The following is a 17,600-nucleotide window of genomic DNA, read 5'->3' as shown; positions in this document are numbered from 1 at the left end:
CGTACTGCGTCTTACTGTCCCTCTTCCATGAATGAATGACGACATTCAGAACAGTGACAAGAATCCAGTGGGAAACTCACCCGAGTGTGTGTGTGGAGGGGGGCAGGGTGTCTAATTTTAGCTACCCCTCCCCCCCTGCCTGGCCTTCACCTGGCCCAGGCTCCCCCTAGCTCCTCCCTCTCGGACCCACGACCTCAAATGCAGACCCCGCCCCCAGGGGCTGCCACCCTGTGCAAGGCTTCAGATGACACACCCAAACGGGTAGCCTTGCACTGGCTCTACAGAGGGGCAGCCTCGGCATCTGGAAGGGTGGGAGCAGGGTGGGGGAGGGGGAGTGCTTAGGTGCTGGCATGTGCGAATAACAACCCAGGAGCTACTTGGAGGATGGGATGCAAGGACACAGCAAGCCCTCTGTAATGACTGTCAAAACCCGCCCAAGTTCCCTTCACAAGTGTGCAGTTAAGACAGGCCTTCTCAGTCTCGGATCTAGGGACGGTTGGGGCTGGATCATTCTTGGTCCTGGGGGGCCCATCTTGAGCAGCACCCCTGACCTCTGCCCACTCGATGCCAGTGGCACCCTCCCCAAGTTGTGACAACCAAAATGCCTCTAAACATGGGGCGCCTGGGTGGCACAGCGGTTAAGCGCCTGCCTTCGGCTCAGGGCGTGATCCGGGCTTTATGGGATCGAGCCCCATATCAGGCTCTTCCGCTATGAGCCTGCTTCTTCCTCTCCCGCTCCCCCTGCTTGTGTTCCCTGTCTCGCTGGCTGTCTCTATCTCTGTCAAATAAATAAATAAAATCTTAAAAAAAAAAAGCCTCTAAACATTGCCAAGTGTCCCCTGGAGGAGGGGGAAGGGCAAAATTATCCCCAGTTGAAAGCCCCTGGTTTAAAAGCATAGAACCCATGGTGTTGACTAAGTCATAAGATCCTGGAATGTTATGTCCGAAAGGTATTATATAAAGATCATTTCTGGTCCAACTTTTTCATTTGCAGAAGGGGATACTGAAGCTGGGAGGGGTGAGTGGGGGAGTCTTCCATGCTGCAGGGTGGACCCCAATTCAGTCTCATTCCGCAGTTCCGACTGCTCCCAGACAGCCCAGCTCTTAAGCCACCATCTAGGGTGCTGCCCGACAGCCCACCGGCCCCCAGCTCCTCAGAAAAATAAACAACAAAACTTGTGTTTTGTGCTTTGTAAGAATTATGACCCCCAACTTCCAGCCCCAGTCTCTTCCCACGCTGCCTCCATTAGCCCTGAGGTCAGCAGGTTGTCAGGACTTGTTTCTTTGTTGGGGGATAAAAGGGCACGGCAGGTAGCCTGAAGAAGGTGGAGGTGGGTTGGGGTTGACCAGGGCCTGTTTGAAAGTGGCAGTCCCAGCAAGGAAGTTTAAGTAGATCAGTCACTAACACTTTAGTATAAATGATTTTAATTGGATTTATTGTTCCCCAATTGAAGTCCAAGGTAAGGGAGGGATGATGAGCCCTAAGGAGAATGGACTTCAGAGCTTCAAAGTGAGGGGGGGCTTATGCCTGGAGACTCAGCCCCTCACCTGGGTTCAAATTCCAGACCCACATGGGTGTGCTCAGCTCTCTAGCCTCTGTTTTCTCACCTGTGACATGGGAAACCTCGTGGAGCTGGTCAATGATTCAGGGTAACGAAGGACGCAACACTCTTCGCATACTGATCTGAAGTGCCACACATGGGTGGGGGGTTGTTACTACGATAACTGTCCAGTAAAACCTCCATTCGGCCCTCCTTCAGGATTCATCTCTGCTTCAAGCCAGCGCCTCTCCTCGGTTCTCATGGGGACCACTGAAGCCACGCTCCGGATGGAAAATGTGGATGTGAAGGAAGAATGGCAGGACGAAGCTCTTCCCAGGTATGGCTTCTCCATTTCCACACCAGCTGTTGCGTTGCAGGGGGTCGGGGGGTGCCCAGCGCTTTTCTGAGCTGGGGTGTGGGGGACGCCACCGGTGGATGGGACCAGGCACATAATAAATATTTGCTGAATTATTTAAGATCGATTCCGCCCCCCGCCCCCACCAAAGCACCACAAAAGCTCCCATTCCAACGCTATTTTAGGAGCTCTGAACGTTCTTCTGCAACCATCTCATGGACTACTATATTCTTACGCATGTTCCCACGAATCCAGGTGATAGCACATTTTTACCCGTGGCAGCCAGAGCGATCTTGTCCTACTCCTGCTTAAAATCCCTGGGGCACATGCCCACCCCAAAGAAAATCCAGTGTTCGGCTTCCCCTGCTTCTTCAACCTCTCTCCCACCACGTCCCCCTCTTGCCCCTCCAGTTCTAGAAGCTTCCTTCCCATTCCTTCCCCAGGCCCAGCTGGCGCTGACTGTCAGACTTCGCCCTTGCTGTTCCCTCTGCCTGGAATGCCCTTCCCAGACACCCATGCTTCCCTCGCTTCCTTCAGATCTCTGCCCACAAGCCTCCCTCCCAGGGAGGACCACTTGACCCCATTCATTACCCCCTCCCTCAGTCCCTCAATCGTTTCCTTCCTGAACAGCGGCCTCAGACACATCCACATCCTAACCCCATCCCCAGTGAATGTCCCCTACATGGCAAAGCCGCGTTGCAAATGTGATGAAGCTATGGACCTCCAAGTGGGGAGATGACCCCGAGTCATCCGGGGGGAGCCCTCATGTCAGCTCAAGGGTCCTTCCGGAAGCTCGAAGGGAGACTCTGTTCTCACCCCTTTCCCAGATTCTCCCTTCGCGCTTCCAGAAGGAACCGGCCCTGCCCACACCTTGCCTTCAGCCCCGTGAAGCCGATTGCGGACTCACTTCCGGCCCCTAGAATCCTAAGAGAATACACGTGTGTTGTTTTAAGCCGCTAAGTGCCTGGTGTTTTGTTGCAGCGCCGTAGGAGACTCTGCTGTGAGTCTAATACTCTATTTCACATATTTATCTTGTTCATAGTCTGTTTCCCCCTCCAAGTGGAACCCCCCCCCCACAGCAGGGCCTTTGCTGGATCACTGCTGTGTGGCAGCAAGAGGCCAGACCCTGGCATACAGTTGGCGCTTAGTAGCTGTTGGGTGAGTGGGCGACAGTCACTGGTAGGAATAAGAAACCGTGCAGGAAGGAACAGAGACGCGTGAGCCACCAGGCCTCGTGTCCCTGTTTGCGGCTCTGGGTGGCGTGGGGTAACGTGGTCGCCACAGGCTCCCCTATTCCGATGGCTGGACCACTGCCCGTCTCCGCCCTTCTTTAATGCAAGGAGTTTACCCTAGGGGGTGATGCCCGAGAGCTCATTATACAACCGTCTGGGAAGGACTAGCCAAAGGGATGCATGTGCTCGCCCTGGAAAAGAGAATTGGAAGAGGGTCTCCAGTTCCAGAAAATCCCAGCCGCTGAGGGGCCCAAGGCTTCCTCATGCCTCAGTTTCCCTGTCCGTGAAGTGGAGACGTTAATCGCTCGCTCCCAGAGTTCTTGGAGGAACCGGCGGAGGCACGCGGGACGAGGCGGCGGGGCTGGGCTCTCCACATGACGCAGGCTCCCCAAACGCACCGTGCCCCTCGGACTGCTCTTAGCTGCATCTTGTTCTTGCCAGCGCCCTGCCCCCACCCTTAGAAGATAGCCCCTCTCCCAAGCCTAGCTGAGACAAAACGGGGCAGCTGCAGATGTGAATTTTAAGTGAGTTTCTCCCAGCTGCAGAGGGTCCGGCTCTGCATTCAGTGGGCCAGTGTCTGTGGCACAGTGGCCCCGCTGTGCAGCCCCGGGGCGGGAGCCAGCCCTGTGCAGGGCCGTCTGCCTTCCTCGCTCTGCAAGAAGGGAGAGCATCTCGCTGATGCGGCAGCCAGCTGAGTCTCCCCACAAGCACCTCTGTCTAGTGCCAGACAGCCCACAGTTCCGTTCCTTCCAGCTCACGGTCCCTTCCCAGAGGCGTCTGCGAACTCCCCTGCGGTGCCCACAGCCCCTCCTGCCACCATGACCTGTACCGTCTTCCTTCACCTCGGCCCCAGAGGGCAGCCTGGAGATGATGTAGCCCGCTGCCTGTTTTCTCCATTTGTTCTCTGTAAGGCTACACGCCCGCTGAATGCCAGGCCCCGGGCAAGACACTGGGGACACACGGTGAACAAGACAGACCCCCTCATGGGGCATTCAGTCTGGGGCAGAGACAGGCTTTCCCCTTATAAACTTCACAACCTAATATAAAACTGAAGCCGAGTTCGCAGTACCTGGAGAGTGCCTGGCTGGGGCCTGACCGTGCTGGAGACACTGGAGAGATTGGGGAGGGGATCACTCCTGTCTCTCCTAAGCCGTGAAGGATGAAGAAGGCTAGGGGTAGGGGCTGAGCATTCGAAGCTCAGAGAGCAGTGTGTGCAAAGGCCCTGAGGCCAGTGGGAGCAGGTTGAGGGATGGAAGGAAAGCTGAGGGGGCATCTTGGCCAGGGTCTCACAGCTAAGGAGAGGCAGGTACAGGGTTAGACAGATGTCTGGCGGGTGCCTCAGCCTGCCCTTCCCTCCACAAGCAAGTGGCCGTGGGTTTTGTTTGTTTGTGACTTTTTATTCTGATGAAGTTCCAAACTTAGAAAAAAATGACAAGCATGGTGTGAGGCAGATCTGTAAACTTTCCCCAGATTTGCCAATTAACATTTCACTCCCTTTGCTTTCTCATTCCCTCCCGCATCTCTCCCTCCCTCCTGTGTGTCTCTCCTCTCTGTGTCTGTCTCTGTCTCTCCCTCCCTCCTCTGTCTCCCTCTGCCGCTGTCCATGTATGTATCCTGTTTGTATCTCTCCATCCCTGCGGGCATGCCAGTGCACTCTCCCCCCCAGCCCAACACAAGCACGGAGCTGGTTTTGTGCTGCACACCCCTCGGCAGTCCCAAAAAATGTGTGCAGGCACTGTGGGTTTAGGGCACGCAGTGGGGGAGGGCTCCGAGCGGCCAGAGCATTGCTGCCCCCCCCCCAAGCTCCGCCCTTCTCCATCCTGCACTCCCGCCTGCAGGCTCGTCTCTCCTGGTCCCCTCCTCCTCTGTCCCGTAGGCTTGGGCTGCAAACAGGATGCCACCGACAACTGCTCTTGCAGTCCTAGAGGCTGGTGGGCAGGTCAGGACGCCATCAGAACTGGGCTCGGGAAGGGCTCTCTCCCCGGCTTGTAGACGGCTACCTTCTGGCCGTGGCCTTTCCTCCATGCTTGTGTGCAGAGAGATCACTCCTGCCTCTCCCCCTTCTTATAAAGCCACAGCCTGATGGGCTCAAGGCCCCCTTACGACCTCATTTAACCTTTGTTGCTTCTTCAAGGCCCGTCTCCAAATGCCGTCATATTGGGGGTGGTCCTTCAATATATGAATTGGGGGGAACACGATTCAGTCTGTGCCATCCTCTTTGCAAAGACCCAATCTGACTGCTGGGAGTAGAGTTGGCATGGGGGGCGGGGCCGTGGTGCCACCCAAGGCCTTGGGACCCTCCCCAGGGCTGTGGTGCTTGGGGGGGCAGAGGGGGACAAAGGGACAGGGGTGTTGGATGTTGCAGAGAAGACACAATGGCACATTTGTCTGGGCATCTAAAAACCCCCAAATGGCCAAGGAAGAACCTTTTAGGCCCCTCTGGTTCCCTTGGCCGGGCCCTGGGTTTTCATATTGTGAACCCCCAATGTCATTGGCCCAGTCAAGAGGCTAGGAAAAGCCTCCCTCTACCCAGAAAGAGATTGTGTGGTTGCCACTCACCAGAAGCGGCCTTGGGCAGGCGGAGACGGAGGCTGGCCAGCCCCGGAGGGGAGACCGAGGCAGCAATGCCTCAGCTTGATACCCTCGAAGTCCTGGAGCACAGGCTGGCGGGGGGACGGGGGGATGGTCAAAGTTCATTCCCAATCCCCTTTTCTCACGCCATGAGAAACTGAAACTGGAACGTGAGGGTAGACTTGGAGCCAGGAGCCACCTGTGAGGGCAGCACAGTCACAGCCACAGAGCCACTCCAGATCGATAGGTGCTTCTGCTGGTGCTCCCCACCACTCACAGGGTGCGCCTTCACTCAGTCTATCCTTCCACAAGCCACTTCTCTGAGGGCCAGGTCCGTGACTCACCAAAGCAAGATAGGAGGGGGCATGTCCCAGCAGGAAGCAAGCAGTTAGAGAAAGCAGGAAGCAGCACTCTAGACAGAGGGGTGAGATGTGCAAAGGCACTGGGGCAAAGGAGGCCTTGGTGTGGTAGGGAATGCAGCACTGGAGCCCATTGAGGTGGCAGGAATGGGGCCGAACGGCTCACGGATGCCACATCCTGGAGGGGTGCCCAGGTGAGAGATCTGGGTTCCACACCGCGGGCTGCGTGAGACAACAGAGACGTATTCTTGCACAGTTCTGGAGGCTAGGAGTCCAAAATCAAGGCGTCAGCAGGGCCCTGCTCCCTCTGAAGGGGACTCTCCTTCCCGCCTCTCCCAACTTCTGGTGCAGCCCGCAATCCCGGGTGTTCCCTGGCCTGGGGACACGTCCCTGCAGTCTCTGCCTCGTCCTCACATGGCCCCATCCCTGTGTCTGCATCCAAACTCCCCTGTTCTCATCTGCATGCCGCTCGCTGGATTTAGAGTCCCGTTAATCCAGGATGGCCTCTTCATACCTTAATTACGTCTGCAATGGCCCTATTTCCAATACGTCACAGTCCGAGGACTGGGAGCTAGGACTTGAGTTATCTTTTGGGGGAACAGACTTCAACCCAGCTCGGAAAGATGAAGCCACACTGGGTGCCTCGCGTATAAAGGAAAGCCCACTTTTCACGTGGCTTGTCCCCGGCGGGCTGAGCAAGGCTGCGGGGAGCCCTCCGGATCTGCTCCGAGTTTATGGAGAGGCGTCAGCTCAGCGCGATATGAGCTCTGCCGGGCCTTGGGGAAATAGCAGGGTTTCAGCTGGGAGGGTGGGATTTGCTCGGCTGCTATCCCATGTCCAGAGCTTCTCCTCCGTGGACCCTGGAGTCCTGCTGAGCCGGCTTCTCCAGGTCAGCATGAGCCTGAACATGATGGAACAACCATTGCACACTGGGGGTTCTGCCCGGTGCCTCAGCCTTTGGACTTCCTCCCACCCCAGGATAGCTCCTTCCTCCACCACCATCCTCCATCCCCTTCCCCATCCTCTACCCCCTCCCCATCCTCTATCCCCCTCTCCCCATCCTCTATCCCCCTCTCCCCATCCTCAATCTCCCTCCCCCATCCTCCATCCCCCCCATCCTCTATCCCCTCTCCCCCATCCTCTATCCCCTGCCCCCATTCTCCATCCCCTCCCTCCATCCTCCATCCCCTCCCCCCTTCCCCTACCCCACCGGCTGCTTTCTGATCTGTTCCTAGGACTCTCCAAGCTCATTCTGGCCTCAGAGCCTCTGCCCAAATGGAATGCCCTTCCCCATGTCTTCCCATGCTGCCAGCCTCCTGCTTTCAGGTCTCCATTCAAAAGTCACCTCCTCATGGGGCGCCTGGGTGGCACAGCGGTTAAGCGTCTGCCTTCGGCTCAGGGCGTGATCCCGGCATTACGGGATCGAGCCCCACATCAGGCTCCTCGCTATGAGCCTGCTTCTTCCTCTCCCACTCCCCCTGCTTGTGTTCCCTCTCTTGCTGGCTGTCTCTCTCTCTGTCAAATAAATAAAATCTTTAAAAAAAAAAGTCACCTCCTCAAAGAGGCCTTCTATGACTGCCCACAACTGCACCTCCCCCACTCCCCGTTCTTCTGGCTTACTTTCTTTGTGGCAAGTATCACCATCAGCTTCCTTCATCAATTAGTTTATTCTGTTGGTATCTTTCCCCTCTCCTGCATCAGTCAGGGTCCCTGCAAAGAAACAGAACCAATAGTTTTTCATTTTATATACACATATCATATACATATGATATATATTATTAATCATATTTTATGTAAAAATCACATTATAATTGTATAATATGTCATATTATATAATTATATATTTACATAGAAATTATTTGGGGCACCTGGGTGGCTCTGTCGGTTAGGTGTCTGTCTTTGGCTCAGGTTATGATCTGAGGGTCCTGGGATCGAGTCCTGCATCGCGCTCCTTGCTCTACGGGGAGCCTGCCCCTCCCTCTGCCTGCCGCTCCCCCTGCTTGTGCTCTCTCTCTCTCTGTCAAATAAATAAATAATCTTTTTAAAAAATTACTTTATTTGTGTTACTGTATTTATTAATTTACATTCTTTATGTATATATACTTTATATATATAATATATATGTTCTTATATATGTTCTTTATATATTATGCTATTATTGTTTTTGTGTTATACATACAATTATGTGCAATTACATATAATTACATGCATAATTATATGTGTATTTTGTATGTCATATAAAGTATAGGATATATTACATACTTTCTATATTATTTTGTACCTGAGTATGTATATTTATTTATTTATGTATTTATTTTGAGAGAGTAAGCAGGGGGAGAGCAGAGGGAGAGGGAGAGAGCAGAGGGAGAGGGAGAGAGCGAATCTCAAGCAGACCCCGCCCCGGGGCTTGATTTCACGACCCTGAGATCGTGACCTGGGCCAAAATCAAGAGTCAGACACCTCACCGAGCCTCCCAGGCGCCCCGAGTAGGTGTGTTTTCTATGCACGTGGCTTATTCCGAGGCAGCGGCTCCCACGGCGCGGGGACGGGGTCTGAAATGCACAAGGCGGGCTGGGGCCGCAGGCAGTAGTGACACCGACGTCCTGCAGCAGAGCCGCTTCTTCCTCGGGGAAGTCTTGACTCCTTTCGATTGCAGGAGACCCGCATTGTCCAGTGTAGTGTCCTTACCTAGAGGCCCAGGATATGGGAGGCCCGTCCGCCAGACGCCTTGACAGCAGCAACCAGGTGGTGTTGGACGGACTGTGTTGCAGCCTGGCCGAGGCTCTGTCCTGGCTCCATACCGTGTGCATCCCCGAGCCCCCACACCTAACGTGCATTTGTGAACTGAATGAAAAGGAGCTGCTAGTTCTGTGCCCATTTTACAGAGGGGAAAACCGGCTCAGCGTGGGAAGGGCACCACGCACGTGCGTCGCACTGGAAAGAGGCAGAGTGGGAGTGGGCTTCTAGGCTCTCTCAGACATCCGCTCTGTCTCCCTGGGGCCTCAGTTTCCCGGTCTGCACCAAGCAGCTGGGTGCTTTCCCCGCCTTGATGTTTCGGCCATGGCCGGGCCCCGTTCAGCTAGGTTAGTGCCAACATAGGATTTACATGGACTCGTCCAGGGTTGGGAGGCTGAATCGCATCCTGATAAGAACCGGACAGCTCGGGCTGCCAAACAGCACAACATCCCTCCAGCAGAGGGACATGGTGGCAGGACAGGGGGTCCAGAAGACCATTGGCTGGACGGAGGACGGGTCGCCCAGGCCGGTGGATTTTTCCCTGATGTCCCCACTGGGGTCGGTGCACGTGGGCTGAGCGATCACAAGGGGGCAGTGGAGAGCAATGACTGGAATCGGCTCTGCACTGGGTTGTTCTACTACTCCCCCCACCCCTGGGGGCGGGAGGGATCCCTCAGTTTCCTCCTCTGTGCAGTGGGCTCCTTCCTGCCTCCTAGGGGTGCTGTGAGGAGCAAGTAAGATCATACCGCAAATATCCCCAGCCAGCACGCAGCGAGCGCCCTGCCCGTGGGGTAAGTCACGATTCCAGCTCTTCCTAAAACGGGAATTGCAGCTGGAGACATCGATGGGCGCCGGGCAGGCAGTGGACATGATAGAAAGAACCGGAACAACATTCCAGCACCCAGGCCAGCAGGAATGGCCNGCAATCCGCTCCTGGTGGGTGCTTACCTCTCCCAGAGGGCGGGTGTGTGATTGAGGAAAAGACAGAAATGCAAAATTTGTGTGTTACTGTTACGTCTCTGATTTGACAGCAAACTTAAAGTGTTTTTAAATGCTGCGTAGGCAGGACGAAACCAGGGGCGTGCCTCCACCCTCAGTCTGCAGTTCGGGGCAACCTGGCAAGTGGCAGGTGTGTTTCCTGCGCTCTGGGACCCAGGACTCCTTCGTGAGTCCCCATGTTGGGAGCTACAGACAACGGGGAGCAGTAGGGACGCGCAGCGGGCGTGTAAGCTGGCTCGTCAGCCTTGTCTGCTTCTTCTGACTTTATTCCACGCTTGTTTCTCTTTTAACTGAGGGAAAATGCACAGAGCATGGAAGCAACAGTTTTAAGTGCACAACGCAGTGGCATTTGGTACCTTTACAATGTTGTGCAGCCCCCACCTCCATTGAGTTCCAGAACATTCCACCTCCCCAAAGTGAAACCTCGTCCCCATCGGCAGCCACTTGTCACCCCCGCCTCCTCCCCCAGCCCCCGCGAGCCCCCTGCCCGTCTGTGGAGGAGCCTGTTCTGGATGTGTCACACACGTGGACTCCCACGCCGTGGGGCTTCTGTGTCTGGTTCCCTCCCCCAGCGTCGTGGGCTCAGGGTCCGTCCCCGGGGCAGCGCGTGTGGGCGCCTCGCTCCTGCTCGTGGCCGAGGGACGTGCCCATGCGTGGGGGACACATTGTGTGTATCTGTTCATCTGTCGATGGACATTTGGGGTGTTTCCACTCTTTGGCTGCTGTGAATCATGTCACTGTGAACACTGGGGTGTGAGCTTTTGTGTGGACACGTGTCTTCACTTCCTGCGGGCCTGTTCCTTGTGCACCTCTGACCTGCATGGGAGCCGTGAGGTCCTGTTCTTCCCTTACGCCCCAGACCCTCCACTGCGCCTGGGGGGTAGTGGCTGTTCCAGGAGCTGGTTGTTGGCTGAGTGGGAGGAAGGGGAGCAGAAGAGGAAGAAGGGCGCCAGCCCAGGCCCTGAACACAACGGAGGTGAGGGAATGAATCATTTTCAAAAGGAAAGGAAGACGCATTCCATCATCCATCCTCTCCTCTCCTGAGCAGCTCCCCGTTCAGCCCTGCTGGCACTGCCGAGCTGCAGGGGTGAATGAGCACTCCCCTGAGTCAGCACCCCTGCAACTAGAGCCCCTGGCATCCCGAGCGCTCTGCAAAAGCTTTGCCTCAAATTGAGTATTTCCCGGGAGCAAAGGAGCCGGAGCGCCTGGGTCAAGCTCAGGCAGTGTGAGCTGTCACTCCCAAAAGTGGCCCAGGCGTTGCCAGGAAGAAAGGTCTTATTTGGGGGCGGCCTGGGTGGCTCAGTCGGTTAAGCACCGACTCCTGATTTCAGCTCAGGTCATGGTCTCAGGGTAGTGAGATCGAGCCCCGCATCAGGCTCCATGCTCTGTGCGGAGTCCGCTTGTCCCTGTCCCTCTTCTCCTCCCCCTGCTCATGCTCTCTCTCTCTCTCAAATAAGTAAAATCTTAAAAAAAAAAAAAAAGGTCTTATTTTTGCAAATCCATGCTCAGCAAAATTAAAGGGGCACAAACGCATAGTTGGCGACATTATTTTTAATAACAAAACTTTACCTTTTAGAAGTTTTAGATTTACACCGGCGCCTGGGTGGCTCAGTCGGTGGAGCGGCCGACTCTTGATTTTGGCTCAAATCGTGATCTCAGGGTGAGAAGATCGAGCCCCACATCGGGCTCCATGCTTAGTGGGGAATCTGCTTCTTTCCCTCTCCCTCTGTCCCTCCCCCAACCCTCCGTGTCACTCTCAGAAAAAAAAAAAAGTAAACAAACAAATAAATAAATAAATAAAAGAAGTTTTAGAAATTAGAGAAGTTGAAAGAATATTACAGAAAGTTTCCCTATATTCTGCATTCAGCTCGTCCTATGATTAACATCTTGCATTAGAAAGGTGCCTCTGTTACAATTAATAGACCCATGTTGATACATTCTTAGTAAGCCAAGTCCGCAATTTATTCCGATTTCCTCAGTTTCCCCCAATGTCCCTTTTCTGTCCCAGGGTTCCATGTGATACGGAGTCGTCACATCTCCTTGGACTCCTCCAGGCTGGGACAGTTTCTCAGACTTCTCTGGGTTTTGAAGCCCCTTGACAGTGGCGTGGAGGACAGGGGCAGGGGTTTTGTAGGAAGCCCCTTCCTTGGATTTGTCTGGGGTTTTTCGCGTGGTGAGACTGGGGGGATGAGTTTGGGGAGGAAGGCCCCCAAGCGAAGTGCCCTTCTCCTGACGCCATCTCGGGGGGGCGTGCTGTCACCACGGCTTGTCACTGCAGACGCTGGCCTTGGTCCCCTGGCTGAGGTGGGCGATCAGGTGTCTCCCCTGCTTGGTTACTGGCTTCCCCTCTGCACGCTGTCCCCCCTCCCCAGTCTCTATCTCCTGGACGGCAGAGAATCGACATACGTTATTTGGAATTCTGCACAGAGAATGTGTCTCTTCTCCCTGTTTATTATTCAGCCAGTTATGTACATCTTTATGGACTGACGGACATTTTATTTTATACTCTGGCTCACAGTCCAATACTCCATGACCTAAAAACAGCTTAATATCCCCAAGACAATCTGAAAGGAGCCCTCGGGCACTGACGTGTTATGATTTTCTGTGCCAACGAGCAGGTGCGCTCTGTCCCAGCGACCTCCCTGAACTAACCGAGTCTTGCTGCTGTTTCTTTGCACCCTGCGCTCCGGTGGCTGACATCTGCGCTCGGCCGGGTCTGCAGTCCACTCCCGGAAGAGACGGGGATGGACCCGCTTGGCAGCCCCACAGAAGACACGTCCTGTAAGTGTCCCTCCCCTGTAGTGTGCGGAAATGGGCGCGCTGTTTCCGGATCTCGCTCTGCCTGAGGCTGAGACTATAGACGTGTCAGAGGCCATGTCCCCGGGCGGAATGTCAGGGAAGGGGGTTGTTCTGCTCAGAGGCTTGGAGGGAAAACAGCCAGGGTGGGTGAGAGACGTGTGGGCCCGGTCACAAAGTTGGCATGTGGTGTTGCTATGTGTCCTTGAGCTGGTTGCTAGCCTCTCTGTGCCTTCGAGTCCTTACCTATTAAATACAGGTAGTGAGCTTCCTGCAGAAGGGGGTATGCAAGGATTTAATGAGGTGACATGTATAAAGTGCCCAGGAGTTGCCAGGCACAAAGTCAGCCCTGGGAGGGCTCTGCTGCCCTAAGCATCAGGAGGGCTCACGGCTCTGAGGTTCCAGAGCCCCAGAATTCAGAGACAGGGGCTCAGGGCAGCCAGAGGAGCTGCCATGAACACGTGTTCTCTGCGGCATCTCCTCAGAGTCCTGCTGGGGGCCCCCCTTCTGCCTGCATCTTGCCCGTGCAGCTCATCACAGCGCCCACCTTTTCTGAGAAAAGACTTACCAGAGAGGGACAGCCACATCCCTGACATCACACAGCACCAAGAGCCAGGTCTGCCTATGAGCCAGAGAGGGGCACCAGCTCGTCCCAGTTTTCAGGAGCCATTCAGGATGCTTGGTCACCCCAGTGTACCAGTCCTCCTTCTGACCTGAGCACATGGGCTCTGCCTGTTGTTGTCACATCCCCAGAGGGTGATGTTGGGTGTGTCCCATCACCCCTTTGAACCCCTGTTTCCTACTTCTGTACAACGAGGGGTGTGTAATAATAGTACCCCACTTCCTAGGTGTGGCTGGGTGAATAACAGCCCCCAGAGATATCCAGATCCTAATCCTGGAATCTGCAAATGTCCCCTCACATGGCCAAAGGGACTTTGCAAGTGAGATTTATTTAGTTAAGGAGACGGAGAAGACATGGTGGTTAATTTTATGTGTCCACGTGGCTGGACCACAGTACCCAGAGATGTGGTCAAGCATTATTCTAGATGTTCCTGTTGAGAGTCACTTTTTCGATGAGATTAACACGTAAATGAGTAGACTCTAAGTAAAGCAGATTGCATGCCATAATATGGGTGGGCCGCATCTAATCAGTCGAGGGCCATTAAAAGGAAGAAGACTCAGGTGTGGTTCATCCTGGGGCAAAATCCCTCTTCAGCTGTGAACATGTGACACCTGACAGGTTATCTGCTTCCAAAATATGATGGAGGGACAGGCGTGGGATAGATATCTTCACTCCAAAAAGGAGAAATGGGAAGGAAGAAAGGGGTCATCAGTTCTAGAGAGTCCACAGCTTGGCGGGACATACTCCATTAGGTTGGTTTTTTGTTTTTGGGTTTTTTTTTGTTTTTTTTTTTTTAGTGCAAATGGTGTTGGATTTTAAGTCTGGAGAACAATCCTCTCTGGCTCAATGTTGTGTCCTGCCGGCCCACGCAGTGACATTACCACTGCCTTGCTTCCCTGCTGGGGAGAAGTGTGCAGACACCCCCAGGCTCCCCGTCCCCGTGCTGCGACCTGCAGCTCCACCCCCTCAGGGAGAGGGAGCCCTGTTTCTACCAAGCACACCTGACTCCCCACTCCCCACGCTGTGCTGCCCTCGACAGCCAAGTGGTCCTGGCAGTCGCCGCCTCAGTGTCCCCATCTGTAAAGTGGGTGACGTGTCTTGCCACACCAGGTCATGGTGAGATCAAGAAATCGTGTCAGTGGCCTGCACAGAGCAGGACTGAGTAAATATGACTGGTTTTTATCATCTTGTGCCAAAGCACACACTTACCTCCCCGTGTCTCATGAAGCAGTCACCTGTGACCCATGGCTTAGGGCTGAAAAAATTCAAAGGAGAAAAAAAGTGAGGGGCTGGTCCGTTTAATGGTGGATTGGGGAATGTCTTCACCTCGCGCGAGAAGAGTAGGGCTGTCCCGCTGGCTCACTTGTTCTCACTCGCTGTGCACCGATGAAACTGGGGGGACTTCCCAAGGTCTCTGGAAGAGCAGCCTCTCCCCCTCGAGCTGGCTTGGGGGCCACAGGGGGTCACTCTCCTCGGACGTAAGGTGACCTCCGTCACCCCCCAGGGGCCAGCTCTGCTCAGCCTGCTGTGCGATCTGCTCTAACCCCTTGGGGGCAGCCCCGGGGCAGGGAGGGAAGCCACTTTTTACAAGGAGACCAGAGTCCCAGCTAAGAGTGTCCAGGAGAAAGCAGTTCAGACCATGGGGCATGCCCAGCCTGACCTGCTCCTGAGAGATCCAGAAGGCCATGCACCCTCCGTGCCTCGGTTTGCTCACCTGGTAAAGGGGATAATAACAGAACTTGCCCTGTGTTGATATTGTAAGGTGGAAACAGGAAAACACTCGGGGAGCACTTCCCAGAGGGCCTGGCCCACGTGGCAGGGTCCGTCAGTGTCAGTTATTTAAGAGGCGAATGTCGCGGAGAGGGGAAAGGTCAGGACGTTCTCTGCCGGCCGTATCCAGGGGCAACAGTGATCGCAGATACTGGAGGGTCCGGAGCCGGGCAGGCTGCTCGGGGGCTGGTCCGCAGGCCATCCGTGTGAGCCTGGCCCGACTCCGCTTGTGTGAGTCCCGTCTGGCAGATGGTAAAAGTAAGTCAAGCTTAGAGAGGCGAGGTGTCGGCATTGAGCCCCTGCCTGCCCCAAAGGATGGCCTCTGACTTCTCACCATCCCACGTGATGGGGTGGAGCTCTCGCCAGGTCAGCAAACAGGGAGGGGGACAAAGAAAGAAGAAAAGACAGTGATTTTGTCTCATTTTCCTGTTTTCCAAACAGCCCCTCCCAACACATTGAACTTCAACGGAGCTCATCGGAAGCGGAAGACCCTGGTTGCCCCGGAGATCAACATCTCCCTGGACCAGAGCGAGGGCTCCCTGCTGTCCGACGACTTCCTGGACACCCCCGACGACCTGGACATCAACGTGGATGACATCGAGACCCCCGATGAGACCGACTCGCTGGAGTTTCTGGGGAACGGCCACGAGCTAGAGTGGGAAGGTGAGGCTGGGGCCGCGCCCGTGCCTTCGGGCTCCGGTGGGGCAGGGCCTCAGGCCAGGGCTCCCGGAGCAGCCCCGAGAGCGTCCCTCCCCTGCTGCAACGCCCACACGTTCTTCTTGTGGGTGTGAGGGTTTTCCTGGGGGGACGTGGCTTTCACATGGTTCTCAAAGGTGACCAGGTCTAAAGTGAGGTGCCTCCAATGATTACACAGGTGAGTGGGGGGCACTTGTGCAGGAGCAGGTCCTTACTGAGGTGTGGGGTGGGGGGGGGGATATGGCAGGAGAGGTGGTACCCGTCCCCACGCGCGGCCGGAGGGAAGACACGCTAGACAACGAAACAAATGTGCCCCAGCTCGTTGCAGTCGGTTGTCGGTGCTAAGAGGAAAGTAGGGTGAGGGGTTGGGACAGGGCGGGGGGTGGGGGTCTCACCTGAGGGGCGGTCCTGACCCAGGGGTCATGGAGCCATGTCTGGGGACATCTGGGGCTGTCACACTGGGGGTGCTCGTGGCATCGAATGGGGGGGGGCAAGAGGCCCTCTCAGCCCCTGCAGCACCCAGGACGCCCTGAATTTTCTGCGGTGCCAAGAGGGAGAAGGATTTGTTTATTTATTTTAAAAAGACTTTAGGTATTTATTTGACAGAAAGAGAGAAAGGATGAGCCGGTGGGAGGAGCGGAGGGAGAAGCAGACTCCCTGCTGAGCAGGGAGCCCGGTGCAGGACTGATCCCAAGACCCTGAGATCATAGCCTGAGCCGAAGGCAGACGCTTCAGCGACTAAAGCCACCCAGGAGCCCCTGGTGTTACCTCTTTAGATGTTTGCTGGAATTCAGCCACGAAGCTGCCCGGCCCTGGGCTTCTGTGCGCTGGGGGTTTCCATCCCTGATCAATTTCCCTGTGTGTTACTGGTGTTCAGAGGCTCTGAGTCCAAAACCAACAGAGTGCTCTGGGAGGCCAGCAAAGGGGGGGCCCCAGAGGGCTTCCTGGAGAAGGTGGCATTTGAGCTGGACCATGTAGGGAGAGTAGGAGGGGCAAATGGACAAACGGGGAGAAGCATATGGACAAGTGTCACAGGAGAAAGATGGTCACACAGCCACAGGCAGTGGGGGGAGGTTACTGGGCGGGAGGCTGGGACAAAATGTCTGGACTCAGGCATCGCTTCCGCTCGCCCCCGGCCTGCTTCCAGATGACACCCCTGTGGCTGCCGCCAAGAACATGCCCGGGGACAGCGCAGACCTGTTTGGGGACGGTGCAGTGGAGGATGGCGGTGCCACCAATGGGCGCCTGTGGAGGACTGTGATCATCGGAGAACAAGAGCACCGAATTGACCTGCACATGATCCGGCCCTACATGAGGGTAGTGACCCACGGAGGTGAGACCGCACCCCCTGGGCTCCTCCCGGCTCCCGCCAGCCAACTGGAGGTTGTCAGAGGCCCTCTCTGAACCTCAGTCTCTTCATCTGAGCCAAGGGATGTTAAGCCCTCATGGGGGGGTAGGTACAGACAGGCTGGGTGCACACAGGGGTGCCTACGAGGTTGGCGGCAGAGCTCGGGGGTTTGGTGACTCCCCCAGACGAGGGGCTACGACTCAGAGCTGTAGCGGCCTGGCTGGCGAGGAGGTGGGTGCCTGGCCAGAGCTCCGGGCAGCTCAGAGCGGGAGCCACTCCCTGGCCGCCTCTCCCCAGGGTACTACGGCGAAGGTCTCAACGCCATCATCGTGTTTGCGGCCTGCTTCCTCCCGGACAGCAGCTCCCCCGACTACCACTACATCATGGAGAACCTCTTCCTGTAAGTGGCCGCCGCGCCGTCCCCCGCCCGCGGTTCTCTCCGCAGCAAGAACCACCCATCCTCACCCCCGCTGATTGACGTGCGGCCCCCGCGGGCCAAGCGCTTGCACGCTTGCACGTGAAGACGCAGCTCACGCTCAGCGCGACCGGGGGGGGGGGGGGGGGGGGGGGGGGGG

At 55.8% G+C, this 17,600-nt stretch overlaps 1 protein-coding gene across 1 annotated transcript in view; it reads left to right on the top strand.

Moving 5' to 3' along the window:
* Positions 1-1,801: 1,801 nt before the first annotated feature.
* ATCAY (ATCAY kinesin light chain interacting caytaxin) overlaps positions 1,802-17,600 on the top strand; it is a 28,127-nt gene continuing 12,328 nt past the window's right edge. Inside the window, exons 1-5 of the mRNA XM_040629588.1 lie at positions 1,802-1,878; positions 12,516-12,574; positions 15,423-15,644; positions 16,825-17,010; positions 17,323-17,425. Coding sequence (XP_040485522.1) covers positions 1,802-1,878; positions 12,516-12,574; positions 15,423-15,644; positions 16,825-17,010; positions 17,323-17,425 — 647 coding nt within the window. The remainder of the gene's footprint in view (positions 1,879-12,515; positions 12,575-15,422; positions 15,645-16,824; positions 17,011-17,322; positions 17,426-17,600) is intronic.

Source organism: Ursus maritimus, unplaced genomic scaffold, assembly GCF_017311325.1.
Source record: "Ursus maritimus isolate PB19 unplaced genomic scaffold, ASM1731132v1 scaffold_14, whole genome shotgun sequence".
Taxonomy (NCBI): Eukaryota; Metazoa; Chordata; class Mammalia; order Carnivora; family Ursidae; genus Ursus; species Ursus maritimus.
The sequence above is the reverse complement of the archived record's forward strand: the minus strand, read 5'-3'. Positions and strand labels throughout refer to the sequence as shown.